Raw genomic sequence first — 15,098 nt, forward strand, 5'->3', positions numbered from 1 at the left:
TCTGCTATGTCTGCCTTGTTTACAGGAGCCCAGAACTGTACACAGTACTCCATGTGTGGTCTGACCAGTGATTTGTAAAGTAGTAGGAATATGTTCTCATCACGGGCATCTATGCCCCTTTTGATGCAACCCATTATCTTATTGGCCTTGGCAGCCGCTGCCTGACACTGTTTTTTGCAGCTTAGTTTGCTGTTTATTAAAATTCCTAGATCCTTTTCCATGTCAGTGTTACCGAGTGTTTTACCATTTAGTATGTACGGGTGACTTGCATTATTCCTTCCCATGTGCATAACTTTACATTTCTCAGTGTTAAACCTCATCTGCCACTTATCTGCCCAAGCCTCCAATCTATCCAGATCCCTCTGTAGTAGTATACTGTCCTCTTCAGTGTTAATTACTTTACACAGTTTAGTGTCATCTGCGAAAATTGATATTTTACTATGCAAGCCTTCTACAAGATCATTAATAAATATATTGAAGAGAATAGGGCCCAATACTGACCCCTGAGGTACTCCACTAGTGACAGTGACCCAATCTGAGTATGTACCGTTAATAACCACCCTCTGTTTTCTATCATTGAGCCAGTTACTTACCCACTTACAGACGTTTTCTCAGAGTCCGAGCATTCTCATTTTATATACTAACCTTTTATGAGGTACAGTGTCAAATGCTTTGGAGAAGTCCAGATACACGACATCCATTGATTCGCCGCTGTCAAGTCTAGTACTTACCTCCTCATAGAAACTGATTAAATTAGTTTGACATGACCGATCCCTCACGAAGCCATGCTGATATGGCGTTATTTGCTTATTTCCCATAAGATGCTCTAACATAGCATCTCTCAGAAAACCTTCAAACAGTTTACCCACAACAGATGTTAAACTTACCGGCCTATAGTTTCCAGGCTCTGTTTTTGGACCCTTTTTGAATATTGGCACCACATTTGCCATGCGCCAATCCTGTGGGACATTCCCTGTCAGTACAGAGTCCGCAAATATCAGAAATAAGGGTCTGGCTATGACATTACTTACAGTTTCGGATTCATGCTATTTGGACGGACCTGGCCATATGTTTAGGTTATAGGCCTAAAATGTCATGACAGAATCCCTTTAAACAGGCACTAAATGGCTACAGGGCCATGGCCCTGACTTATCAAGACCTGCATATCCTACACCAGTCTTGATAGGACCTGCTCACCAGAGGTGGCATATAATTTATATGTCATAAATGTAATGCCTCTTCCAGCAGTCTGTGTGCCAGACTTACGCCTACTTTAGCTCATAGCTGGCATAGATTACAGTCATCATTTATGCCAGTTTCTGGCATAAATGATGATAAACGTGTTCACCTTTTCAGAAACAGGTGGGGGTGACATAAAAATGCCAGTTGCCATAATGGCATTTAAAAAGTCACAAAACCAGGTGATGAGACTTTTTAACGCCAAAAACCAGGTATAGGGAGATTTTCTTAGAGCCCCCTCACAACGTCAATAGTCCTAATAGTTCGGTGAGGCTACTACGACCTTTTTAATCGTTCTCCTCTAAAAAAATTTTTACTAACTAATCAGTTATATGATGAGGCCATAGTAATGTGGTCATTGTAACGTCAGATGGCTCATAGGCACTCAACACACCTTAATTCCGAATTCTCTGTAGAGTACAAGTAGGTATGATAAATTTACCATACACCTCTTACCTCTGCAATGACTTCTGCCAGGCCTGGGTTACACAACACTAACCAGCGCCGGGGAGTAATGCCATTAGTCTTGTTCTGGAACTTATGGGGGTCCATTTCATAGAAATCATGGAAACTGAAAATATTAAATAGTAAAATTAAAACAAAGAAGCAGACTAAAGAGGAAAATTTGCCTCGTGCATAGAACGCATACTCACACGGTGTCTTTTATGATATCCGAGTGAATCTGAGCAACGCCATTTACTGCATGTGAGCCCACAATGCACAAATGAGCCATATTAATACGCTTAACTGAGCCTTCTTCAACAAGAGACATTCTGCCCATGCGGTCTAGGTCTCCAGGAAACATGGCAGAGACTCGCTGCATGGAGGACAGGGAAAAGTGTTAAGGTGAAACTGGCAGTGCAAGAATAAACATAAGTGGATTAGACATCAGGGGGAGAAGAGGGCAAGGTACAAATGTGGGACAGGAAAGGGAGAGGAGCATAAGATTAGTACAAGAGGGGAATAAGTTCTTCAAATATTGGAACTAAGACTGTACATTGAGGTGTCTCTGATTAATTTCATAGATAATGTCCAGGTGTCTTGGGAGTAAATTCTGCAGGAGATGAACTGGCCAGCGCTCTAAAGCCTCAGGTAAGACTGTGTGGTTGGTATAAGCACATGTGCGGACAGTCAGATCCCAGGCCTAAAAGTACAAAGAAAAGAAGGACATTGTTTCTTTAGGCTGACTTTTAGTATAGTCACATGACCTGACAAGAAAATCCTGTGGCAGTAATGGTGTATGACAAAAAATTTATATTCACAGGGTATTGCTCTGTGTTATCTCTTATTTAATCACACTTAGTGAATATATTTATTCACCTAGCCTGCGTAAGTTTATTCATTCTCAAATCTTTTGAATTCACGTTACATTACATGCGTGGCCAATACAAGGTTACATTTTACAGTAGTTCTACCCACAGAAATACAATGAGAAGCACAAGATCTATATAAGTGGAAAAGGAAAAGGTCTTAATCACTTTTCAAAACACCCTCTGTTCCAGCGCCACCTCTTCCCGTAGTCTGGAGAACCCCTTTAAACGGGGAAGCACTCCAGTATTATTCATGGATATTGCCCAGTGTACAAAGCTGTGCTGCTCCAGAGCAAAGCAGTCACCCAAATATCCGAATTGTGGGGGTGACAGGAGTCATTCACACCAATCTGATCATAAAGATAGTTCCATGAATATTACAGTCTCAGAAAAGCCCTCAAAGATGTGGGGCCACCCAATCAGATTGATCCAATCTGGAGTTCTTGGCTAGGGGGGAGTCTTAGATGAAATTGTCCCATCCGGGTATGGCAGGAATCCAATTGTCATAGTGGTCATATGTGGGCTCTATATGGCACTATTTCCTGGGCACTATATGGCAGTATGGTGATAAAACATAAGATAAAGTTGTGATTAGTGAGAGGACCCTCTTTTATCAAATGGATTTAGAGAACAATCTACCAAAAGTAACACTGTAACGTAGACCTTTCTGATGAGCTAACTGTACCAATATATCAATGTCAAATCAAAAGATGAAGGCCAATAACAGCACAAATACAATACATAGTCTAAATGAATTTTCACCAAAGCAGCAGAAAAATAAACCTACTAATTAATAGCAGCAATGGCCACGGTAGATCTGCTGTAGGTTTCTTTTCCTCCGGGTCTTCAGTTGTAGACTACACACAGTTACTAAATGTGGTGATTAGTTACAAGGGGATCATTTACAACCATCTGTTTAAGGGAATGGCGTAAATGATATTAAATGCTGATTACTTATGTGAATTGCTGCTAGTCTGTTCCCGCATGAACTGTCAGAAGATATTTCAGTTATGAACATCTCTGCTTATTACTTCATGGAGTTTATTTGATTAATGTAAGTATAGCAGTTATGAAGAACATGCTGGGGAGGAAAGATCTTCTGAGATGGAAAAGATAGCAGGTAGCTAATGATGACAAAAGACGATCAGCAGATAAAAGACAAAGGGGGAGAAAATGGAGGGCTAAATAAATGACAATTGTGTATACGTTTAGCGGTTATAAGGCTCTGAGGGTTATGAACTTTTATTGACGTGCACCAACTGTTCAACCTTCCCCTTCATATTAAAGATTCCGTGATTCCGTGGGCTTAATTCAATACCTTTTCACCTAGCAGTGTCATTCAGTTTCCCTTACCATAAACATTCAGATAAATCAATATTCTATATTAGGTCGCATCTTTCTTTTCTCATTCCTCCCTAGTTATCCAAAGAGCTCTTAAAGGGACAGCATCCATAGTAGCGCCGATTTTGCAGACCTGATTTGGGCATCTACTATATGTTAGATGTACTGTATTATAATAATTTACAAATCATTCAAGTATTGCTGACAATTAAATATTGAGATTAAGCATTTTGGATCATTTTTGTTTCCACCAATAATACTGGTTTTTGAACTGATGGTAAAACCACTACTACTACAGCAGAGAAGGGGACAAGTGACAATTGCGACAATATCAAAAGAAGAAAGAAAGGCATATAGGAAGAATATAATGTACGCCTACAAGGTAATAAAGATTGGCATTTTAGCTTTAGTAAATTATTGTGTTCCCTGTATAATACCAGTTCTAGAGTATACGCTGGGCTCTATGATTCCCACTGTCAATATGATGTGCCTCTACACAGGGGAGAGAATTTTAAAAATATTGCGCCTAAGCCAGTTTTCTGTCGAAAATGATTACAGAAATGTAAACCAGCTATGGGCTTCAGTAGATTTCAGTCTAGGCGCCTGGGCTCCTGGAGGATGCACCGGATTTATGACAAAGTGTGCATGTCCTCATAAATTAAGCACATCCTCCAGCGGCACAGGGGATAGCAAAGACCAGTGTAAAACGGCAGTCTCTGATAAATCCCCCCTCCCCCAACTGCATCATTGTAAGCACTGAATGGACAGAGGTAGAGTTTGTAGGCACACACATTTTGTCAATACATTCACACATTTCCAGGAGGAGAAACAGAGGAATACCACAAAGCAGAGTTCTAAGAAAAGATGCTCCGGAATTGCCATTTTATTGGGAATAGAAGTATTTACTAATACAAACAATTCAGGAGAGCCAAGTGGTCCTCTTTCAGTAAAATAATAGGAGTATTGATTCTCCCTGTGTTCTGCAGGACTGGGGAGTTAGCAAATTAGATGAAGCAATTTCTTAATTTCTATTGATGGCATTCTCAGGTTACAGCTGTACACAATATACATAAAAACAACAGCACCGAGGACTAACCTGCAGTAGCAAGCGCAGCTAAGTGCAAAAGTAATGAAGAATGAGTCCCCCAGTAGACTGTGTCTAAGGCCGTATGGCTGCTGTAAAGCATACAGTATATCTAAATGCTGTAAACAGCAGCTCAGGCAAAATGGCTGCCCCATAGTCTTGCATTGAAAATCAGAAAATAAAAACAGATCATAAAATAAGTGTCACTGTCTGGTTTTAACTGTTAGGAAAAATTATAGGCAGCAGATTCCCAAAAAGGCTGCGAAGATTGAAACAGATGAAATAGCACTAACCCAGAATTGGGTCACTGCAAAAGGTTACGCTGATGCCATGTTAAAGTGTTTAAGTAAAATGTTGCTGTGTTTGTGTATCCAACAGCATTGTATTTATAAAAGTCAAAATAAACAACTGGACTCAACCCCTTTAGGTTGCTAGGAGTTGGACTTGAGTCTGCCCCTAGGCACTAGAGAGAGAGTACTTGGTGGAGGAAGAGAGTGGATCTACATGTGCTTACTCCTCATAACTAGGCCTTAAGGGAGAACCTTCATCTCTGAGGCATCCGCAGCCATTGCTGCACCAAAGAACTTCAGAGAGAGAAAGGATACTAGAAGATCCAGACTCTACAAAGCTATGCATTGAAGACAGTCAGCAAGGTATCTGTCATGCCCCACTCTGACGATGTGCGGAGGTCAGCCAGGATTGCAGCACAAGTCTAGTGTTTGTTTTGATGCTGTGCTGGATCCGCCTCGCATCAGGTGCACTGGGTGGAGTCATTAGTTTAAATAGTCTCCAGCTAAGGTGCTCTGAGCGGATTATACTCTTCATTGTGGTCTTGGAAGCTAGAAAGGAAGGTTGGCTGTTTGTTCCTGCTCTCAGCAGATAAGTGTCTTTGGTTGTTTTTGTCATCTATCCCATCCAGGTTCTGTGCGAGCTGGCAGCTCCTTTCTCCCCACTTCACCATCTCAGGGAGTTCAGGGTTCTGTTAGCATAGGCTGGTGGACACAACAAATCTACCATCAAGATTTGATCTGTGGGCTGAGCATTGTAGGGAAAGAGGTCAGGGATTAATTAGGAGGTGACCGTTCCCCCGTCTCTCGTCCAGAGCCTGGTTGGTGTGTTATCTGTTTAACTGTGCACGTCCGCCGTGACATTATAATCCGCCATACTGTGACCGCCATTTCTCAGTGTTTATGGGATGGCGTCAATTGAAGCACTGGTTGACCGCATGCAGGGTTTGTCCCTGGAGGTTGCGGATCTACGTAGTACGGTCACACAGTGTCAGAGGGTGTTGGCTTCAGGTACAGGTCAAATTGTTGGGGAGCCTAAAGTCGCTCTTCCGGAGAAATTTGCAGGGGGTACTGATGATTTTTTCCGTTTCAAGGAATCATGTAAATTGTACTTTCGTTTGTGCCCATTTTCATAAGGTAATGAGGATCAGAGGGTGGGTATCGTCATGTCTTTGCTGAAAGGGGACGCGCAATCCTGGGCTTTTTCCCTGCCGCCCGGATCTCTGGCTCTCCGGACGCTGGAGGAATTTTTTAAAGCCCTGGGATTGATTTACGATGACCCAGATCGAGTTTCAATGGCAGAGTCAAAACTACGTAACTTACTACAGGGTAAACATACTGCTGAGGTTTACTGCACAGAGTTTAGGAGGTGGGCTACTGAGTCGGGGTGGAACGACCCTGCGTTACGTAGCCAGTTTTGTCAGGGGTTATCTGAAAGGTTGAAGGATGCTCTGGCTTTTCATGAATACCCAGATACTTTGGAAAATGCAATGTCTTTGGCGATACGTTTGGATAGACGTATCAGAGAGAGGGGTAAGGGTCCCTCTGTGCAGGGGATTCCTCCCGCGTGTAGTTTTGTTCCACCAGCTGCCCCGGGAGATATTGCTTGTTATTCTGGCCTAGGAGAGGAACCCATGCAGTTAGGTCAGATATCTTTCCATTCGGATAGTAGAGACTTTCGTAAAGCGCACAATTTATGTTTCTTTTGTGGAAAGAGGGGTCATTTTGTTTTTTCTTGTCCGTATGTTGAACCACAGGGGAGAGTGATAAAGAAAAAAGAAAAAAAAAACTCCCTCACACTTGGTGGTATGAATGGTGTGGTGGAGCAGACTGGTGTGCAAGTTCCCTGCAGTTCCCGTTTTCTCCTTTCAGCTATGGTGGCGCTAGAGTCTCGAAATGTGTTTGTTGATGTTTTTCTTGATTGTGGTGCTGGGGTAAATTTAATTGACTTTCTGTTTCTTCAGGGTTTGGGACTAAGTATTTGCACGTTAGAGAACGAGATTCGTGTTTTTGCCATTGATTCTTCCCCTCTTTCTCAAGGGAGCCTTACTCACGTTGTTCATGATATTCATTTAAGGGTGGGTGATTCACATACTGAGATTATTTCCTGTTTCGTCATGAAGGATTTGCCAGCTCCGATAGTTTTGGGGTTGCCATGGTTGTCTAAACATAACCCAACTATAGACTGGCAGGCGAGACAAATCATTGGTTGGAGCAAGTTTTGTTCGGATAATTGTCTTGTCACATCTATTTCTGAAGTGTCCGTTACGGCCTTGCCTCAGTATCTCTCAGATTTTTCGGACGTGTTTGCGGAGGGTGGGGCTCAGGAATTGCCCCCTCATCGTGACTATGATTGTCCTGTGAATCTCATTCCGGGGGCTAAGTTGCCTAAGTCTCGGCTCTACAACCTCTCTCAACCCGAGAGAGAGGTCATGCGAAAGTATGTCGCCGAGAGTTTGGCAAAGGGTCATATTAGACCATCTAAGTCTCCAGTGGCTGTAGGTTTGTTCTTCGTGAAGAAGAAAGATGGATCACTGAGACCGTGTTTGGATTTCCGGGAGCTGAATCGTATTACAGTCCGGGATCCATATCCCCTGCCTTTGATCTCTGATCTTTTTGATCAGATTGTTGGAGCCAAGGTGTTCTCCAAGTTGGATTTGAGAGGAGCATACAATCTGATCAGGATCAAGGAGGGGGATGAGTGGAAAACGGCCTTCAATACGCACGAGGGTCATTTTGAGAACCTGGTAATGCCTTTTGGGTTGACGAATGCGCCAGCGGTATTTCAGCGATTCGTCAATGATATTTTTCATCATTTGGTGGGGAGGTTCGTAGTAGTCTACCTTGATGACATTTTAATTTATTCTCCTGATCTGAAGACCCATCAGGATCATGTGAGACAGGTTTTGACGATCCTGCGGGAGAATAAGTTATACGCCAAATTGGAGAAATGTTTGTTTGCGGTGCAAGAGCTTCCATTTTTGGGATACATGCTTTCTGATTGTGGTTTTCGTATGGACCCCGAAAAGGTCCGGGCGGTTCTGGAGTGGGACCGACCGGAGAATCAGAAAGCTTTGATGCGATTTTTGGGGTTTACGAATTATTATAGAAAATTTATTTTGAATTATTCCACCATAGTAAAGCCTCTCACTGATATGACCAAGAAGGGCGCCGATGTCTCTGTCTGGTCGGATGAGGCATTGCAGGCCTTTTCGGCTATTAAGGAGCGTTTTGCGTCTGCTCCCATTCTGGTGCAGCCGGATGTTTCTCAGCCATTCGTGGTTGAGGTTGATGCATCAGAGGTGGGCGTTGGGGCGGTGCTTTCGCAGGGTCCTTCTCCTGGCAAGTGGGTCCCGTGTGCCTTCTTCTCCAGGAAGCTCTCGGTCGCTGAGAGGAATTATGATGTTGGAGATAGGGAGTTGTTGGCGATCAAGTTGGCCTTTGAAGAATGGCGTCACTGGTTAGAGGGGGCTTCTCACCCCGTTACTGTGTATACAGACCATAAGAATTTGGCTTACCTGCAATCTGCCAAGCGTCTGAACCCTAGACAGGCCAGATGGTCATTGTTTTTTACCAGGTTCAATTTCGTGGTTACCTTTCGCCCAGGGGTCAAGAACGTCAAGGCAGATGCCTTGTCTCGCAGCTTCCCTGGGGGAGGTGATTCAGAAGATCCAGCGCCGATTTTGGCGGATGGAGTGGTGGTCTCCGCTCTGTACCCTGAATTGGAGATGGAGGTGTTGGGAGCTCAGGAGGGGGCTCCTGGTTCGTGTCCCCCAGGGAGGTTGTTTGTTCCTGAGGGCCTACGATACAAAGTGTTCAAGGAACATCACGATACTGTTCTCGCTGGACATCCTGGTGGTAAGTCCACCTGTGATCTGGTGTCCCGGAGGTTCTGGTGGCCAGGTTTGCGTAAGAGTATTGAGAATTACGTGGCAGCTTGTGAAACCTGCGCTCGGTCTAAGGTTGCTCATACTCGACCGCCTGGTTCACTTCTTCCATTGTCTATTCCATCTCGTCCTTGGACACATTTGTCCATGGACTTTATTACGGACCTACCGAGTTCCTCCGGGAGAACAGTGATTTTGGTGGTAGTCGATCGTTTCAGTAAAATGGCTCACTTTATACCACTAACAAGTCTGCCTAACGCTAAGACTCTTGCGCAGATTTTTGTGGATAATATCGTTAAATTGCACGGTATTCCTTCTGATATTGTCTCTGATAGGGGCACGCCGCAGTTTGTCTCCAGGTTTTGGAGGGCGTTCTGCTCTCGACTTGGCATTCAACTTTCTTTCTCGTCGGCTTTTCATCCACAGTCGAATGGTCAGACGGAGCGTACTAATCAAAACCTGGAGACCTACTTGAGGTGCTTTGTGGCTGAGAATCAGGAGGACTGGTCCTCATTCTTGCCCTTAGCAGAATTTGCATTGAATAACCGTAGGCAGGAGTCCACGGGTAAGTCGCCATTTTTTGGCGCATACGGTTTCCATCCTCAGTTTGGTACCTTTTCTTGGTCTGGTTCCTCCGGGATGCCAGAGGAGGAGAGATTCTCTTCTGCCTTATCCTCTATCTGGCGGGGGATTCAAGGGAATTTGGGGAGGATGGGTGAGAGGTATAAACGAATGGCTGACAGGAGACGTGTGACTGGTCCGGACCTGTGTGTGGGTGATTTGGTGTGGTTGTCCACTAGGAATATCAAGTTGAGAATGCCATCTTGGAAACTGGGTCCAAGATTTGTTGGTCCATATAAGATTTCTGCTGTGATCAATCCTGTGGCATTTCGACTTGATCTGCCGCAGACTTGGAGGATCCACGATGTCTTCCACAAGTCTTTACTAAAAAAATATGTTAAACCGGTGGTACCATCGCCATTGCCTCCTCCTCCTGTTCTGGTCGAGGGAAACTTGGAGTTCGAGATCTCCAGGATTCTCGACTCAAGAGTTCTGCGGGGTTCCCTCCAGTACCTGGTTCACTGGAGGGGATAAGGTCCTGAGGAGAGGATGTGGGTTTCCGCGTCAGATGTCAACGCCAGCCGTCTGGTGAGGGCCTTTCATAGGTCCCATCTGGATAAGGTTGGTCCAGGGTGTCCGGAGGTCACCCGTAGAAGGGGGGGTACTGTCATGCCCCACTTTGACGATGTGCGGAGGTCAGCCAGGATTGCAGCACAAGTCTAGTGTTTGTTTTGATGCTGTGCTGGATCCGCCTCGCATCAGGTGCACTGGGTGGAGTCATTAGTTTAAATAGTCTCCAGCTAAGGTGCTCTGAGCGGATTATACTCTTCATTGTGGTCTTGGAAGCTAGAAAGGAAGGTTGGCTGTTTGTTCCTGCTCTCAGCAGATAAGTGTCTTTGGTTGTTTTTGTCATCTATCCCATCCAGGTTCTGTGCGAGCTGGCAGCTCCTTTCTCCCCACTTCACCATCTCAGGGAGTTCAGGGTTCTGTTAGCATAGGCTGGTGGACACAGCAAATCTACCATCAAGATTTGATCTGTGGGCTGAGCATTGTAGGGAAAGAGGTCAGGGATTAATTAGGAGGTGACCGTTCCCCCGTCTCTCGTCCAGAGCCTGGTTGGTGTGTTATCTGTTTAACTGTGCACGTCCGCCGTGACAGTATCGTGCACGTTTATGGCAGAGTGAAAGAGACTTTGCTGCTGTGAGATGGAACATTGCTAGCGCACTCTTCTGCACCTTGAGATGGTTTGGCTAGCCGTACCTTAATTCTGTACCCCTCAGCCTGGGAATTACAGAACATATACCCTAAATCTCAGTTGTATGCCTTACTTTAGAAAGATAGAGAGAACGAATACCACAACCCCAATCATTGCTGCTATCCATACATTGCTGTTGAGGAGATATTACAGTGTGAACTACTACTTGGAACTGTGCCTTTATACTGTTGGATGTATGTCTACTCCTATCCTGTCCTGCATTTTAGTAAAGAAAGACTTATTTATTTACTACAACAGGCCTGGTTACTGACTCCATCATACGCCGGCTTTGAACCCAAACCCATACTTAACACCAAGGGCACCCCAACTATCTCCAGGCAGGAGCCCCAAACATCAGGCTGTGCCCCAAAGGAAGAAAATGGTGTGTCCTCCCTAAGGGGTAAAGGTGTGAGGATTGCCACTGTGAACCATGTGTACAATTGTCATTGCCAGAGCTACTACCACTCCCATCCTCCTAAGGATAGGACATCAATATTTGAACGAGAGATTCGGACTCCCAGCACCCCACTGATCAGCTGTTTGAAAAGGCCACGGTGCTCCAGTGAGCACTGCAGCATCTTCTTAGGCCAGTGATGTCACATTCATTGGTAACATGGCCTATGTACATCTCAGAGTCCCATTCATACTGTTCTGTGTCGGCGCTCTGTACTTGTGCTGCGTCTTGAGCTTGGCTCAGTGACTCAGCGCCTACGCAGTGGATCTGATGAGTTCTGCTTTCCAAGCTCATTATATCCACTGTGCAAGCCCCGAGTCACTTAGGGTGGGTTCGCATCACGTTTTTCCTATTTGATTAACGTATACGTTAAATGGATGCCTCAGACTGATGCCATACAGTGGCATCCGTTCACCATAGAGATCCATTGTAAAAAAAAAACTTATGTTTTTTACTGTACTCTGCAGGATACAAGAACGTGATGTGCTGCGTTTTTGTATCCTTTCTAATGTATACGTCAAACGGAGGCAAAAAACGTGATGTGAACACACCCTAAGCCTTCATGCTGCAGTAAGAACACACCTCGTCCAGCCCTATCACTTAAAGGGGTTCTGCAGTTTATTTAAACTGATGATCTATCCCCCCCCCAGTAATTTTTTCACAACCCCTTCCTTTCATCCCGCCCCCATTCCTGTGGCTAGTAAAGATCACTCTCTCAGACCAGGCCCGGCAGCTGTTCCATCCGTTTCCTACACTGTCTATACTGTCACTGTATATAATGTTATTGTGTAATGCTGTTGATGGAGCCCTGACAAAATCTTTTAGTCCTCCTACTCCTGGATGGGCCCCTTTTGTGTCAGGGCCCTAAAGCAGCCGCTTCCCCTATAGCTACGCCCCTGCATGCGGCAAATAACACTGCAAAACGAAATGACTGCTCACTTCTGGTAAAATGCATGTCATGGGGAGAGAACCACATTGGTCTCTGTTTACACTGCTGCAGCCATGATGTGCCGTACCGCCCAGGGTTTGTTAAACCTTCAGAAATTTCTGGAGAGTCCCTAAAAATAGGCGATTGTTGTGTGACTGTCACTCTGTCCGTGAAAAAAAAATTGATGTGTCTGTGATTTTTTCAAATCCAGAACTTTAAAGCTTCCAGTGTCACATAATAAAAAAAATATGTTTCTATGTCATCATGACCTTTCAAAGGTTTTGATTTAGGGGGTCCAAGTGGTGAGACCCCCACCAATCCCTAGAACGAGGAGAGAGAAGCACTTGTATATTGTACTCTATATTGTACTGCAGGAGATAGAATCGAGATGGGCCCATAGACTTTGTATTGAGCCGTCTCTTGCAGCAGGAAGAGAGATCGTCAATGGGTTGGGGTCTCAGCACCAGTGGAGGATTGGATTATAATAGGGACGCTTGGGTCAGCCGCCCCGGGCCTAACGCCGACCCAAACGGCCATTATTATGGGAGGGATTACTATGTGGGGGCAAATTACTATGTGGGGAAAACTACTGCGTGGGAGCAGTGTGGGGAAAATTATTGTGTAGGGCAGTGTGGGGAAAATTATTGTGTAGGGCAGTGTGGGGTAAACTACTGTGTGGGGGCAGCGTGGGGGAAACTACTTTGTGGGGGCAGCCCGGGGGAAACTACTGTGTGGGGGAAACTACTGTGTGGGGGCAGTGTGGGGGAAATTACTGTGTGGGGGCAGTGTGGGGGAAACTACTGTGTGGGGGCAGTGTGGGGGAAACTACTGTGTGGGGGCAGTGTGGGGGAAACTACTGTGTGGGGGCAGTGTGGGGGAAACTACTGTGTGGGGGCAGTGTGGGGGAAACTACTGTGTGGGGGCAGTGTGGGGGAAACTACTGTGTGGGGGCAGTGTGGGGGAAACTACTGTGTGGGGGCAGTGTGGGGGAAACTACTGTGTGGGGGCAGTGTGGGGGAAACTACTGTGTGGGGGCAGTGTGGGGGAAACTACTGTGTGGGGGCAGTGTGGGGGAAACTACTGTGTGGGGGCAGTGTGGGGGAAACTACTGTGTGGGGGCAGTGTGGGGGAAACTACTGTGTGGGGGCAGCGTGGGGGAAACTACTGTGTGGGGGCAGCGTGGGGGAAACTACTGTGTGGGGGCAGCGTGGGGGAAACTACTGTGTGGGGGAAACTACTGTGTGGGGGAAACTACTGTGTGGGGGCAGCGTGGGGGAAATTACTGTGTAGGGGCAGCGTGGGGGAAACTACTGTGTGGGGGAAACTACTGTGTGGGGGCAGTGTGGGGGAAACTACTGTGTGGGGGCAGTGTGGGGTAAACTACTGTGTGGGGGCAGTGTGGGGTAAACTACTATGTGGGGGCAAACTACTGTGTGGGGGCAGTGTGGGGGCAACTACTGTGTGGGGGCAGTGTGGGGGAAACTACTGTGTGGGGGCAGTGTGGGGGAAACTACTGTGTGGGGGGAAACTACTGTGTGGGGGGAAACTACTATGTGGGGGCAGTGTAGGGGAAACTACTGTGTAGGGGCAGTGTGGGGTAAACTACTGTGTGGGGGAAACTACTGTGTGAGGGCAGTGTAGGGGAAACTACTGTGTAGGGGAAACTACTGTGTGGGGGCAGTGTGGGGGAAACTACTGTGTGGGGGCAGCGTGGGGGAAACTACTGTGTGGGGGCAGCGTGGGGGAAACTACTGTGTGGGGGCAGCGTGGGGGAAACTACTGTTTGGGGGAAATTACTGTGTAGGGGCAGTGTGGGGGAAACTACTGTGTGGGGGAAACTACTGTGTGGGGGCAGTGTGGGGGAAACTACTGTGTGGGGGCAGTGTGGGGTAAACTACTATGTGGGGGCAAACTACTGTGTGGGGGCAGTGTGGGGGCAACTACTGTGTGGGGGCAGTGTGGGGGAAACTACTGTGTGGGGGCAGTGTGGGGGAAACTACTGTGTGGGGGGAAACTACTATGTGGGGGAAACTACTATGTGGGGGCAGTGTAGGGGAAACTACTGTGTGGGGGCAGTCGGGGGTAAACTACTGTGTGGGGGCAGCGTGGGGGAAACTACTGTGTGAGGGCAGTGTGGGGGAAACTACTGTGTAGGGGAAACTACTGTGTGGGGGCAGTGTGGGGGAAACTACTGTGTGGGGGCAGCGTGGGGGAAACTACTGTGTGGGGGCAGCGTGGGGGAAACTACTGTTTGGGGGAAATTACTGTGTAGGGGCAGTGTGGGGGAAACTACTGTGTGGGGGAAACTACTGTGTGGGGGCAGTGTGGGGGAAACTACTGTGTGGGGGCAGTGTGGGGTAAACTACTATGTGGGGGCAAACTACTGTGTGGGGGCAGTGTGGGGGCAACTACTGTGTGGGGGCAGTGTGGGGGAAACTACTGTGTGGGGGCAGTGTGGGGGAAACTACTGTGTGGGGGGAAACTACTATGTGGGGGAAACTACTATGTGGGGGCAGTGTAGGGGAAACTACTGTGTGGGGGAAGTCGGGGGTAAACTACTGTGTGGGGGCAGCGTGGGGGAAACTACTGTGTGAGGGCAGTGTGGGGGAAACTACTGTGTAGGGGAAACTACTGTGTGGGGGCAGTGTGGGGGAAATTACTGTGTGGGGGAAATTACTGTGTGGGGGAAACTACTGTGTGGGGGCAGTGTGGGGGAAACTACTGTATGAGGGAAAACTATTACATAGGGGGC

General features: G+C 46.5%; 1 protein-coding gene across 1 annotated transcript in view; it reads right to left on the reverse strand.

Moving 5' to 3' along the window:
- PYGM (glycogen phosphorylase, muscle associated) overlaps positions 1-15,098 on the reverse strand; it is a 128,345-nt gene that overhangs the window by 30,317 nt on the left and 82,930 nt on the right. Inside the window, exons 10-12 of the mRNA XM_040409797.1 lie at positions 2,237-2,383; positions 1,893-2,056; positions 1,696-1,810 (exon numbers count right to left, since the gene is read on the reverse strand). Coding sequence (XP_040265731.1) covers positions 1,696-1,810; positions 1,893-2,056; positions 2,237-2,383 — 426 coding nt within the window. The remainder of the gene's footprint in view (positions 1-1,695; positions 1,811-1,892; positions 2,057-2,236; positions 2,384-15,098) is intronic.

Source organism: Bufo bufo, chromosome 10 (genome assembly GCF_905171765.1).
Source record: "Bufo bufo chromosome 10, aBufBuf1.1, whole genome shotgun sequence".
In the NCBI taxonomy this organism is placed as follows: Eukaryota; Metazoa; Chordata; class Amphibia; order Anura; family Bufonidae; genus Bufo; species Bufo bufo.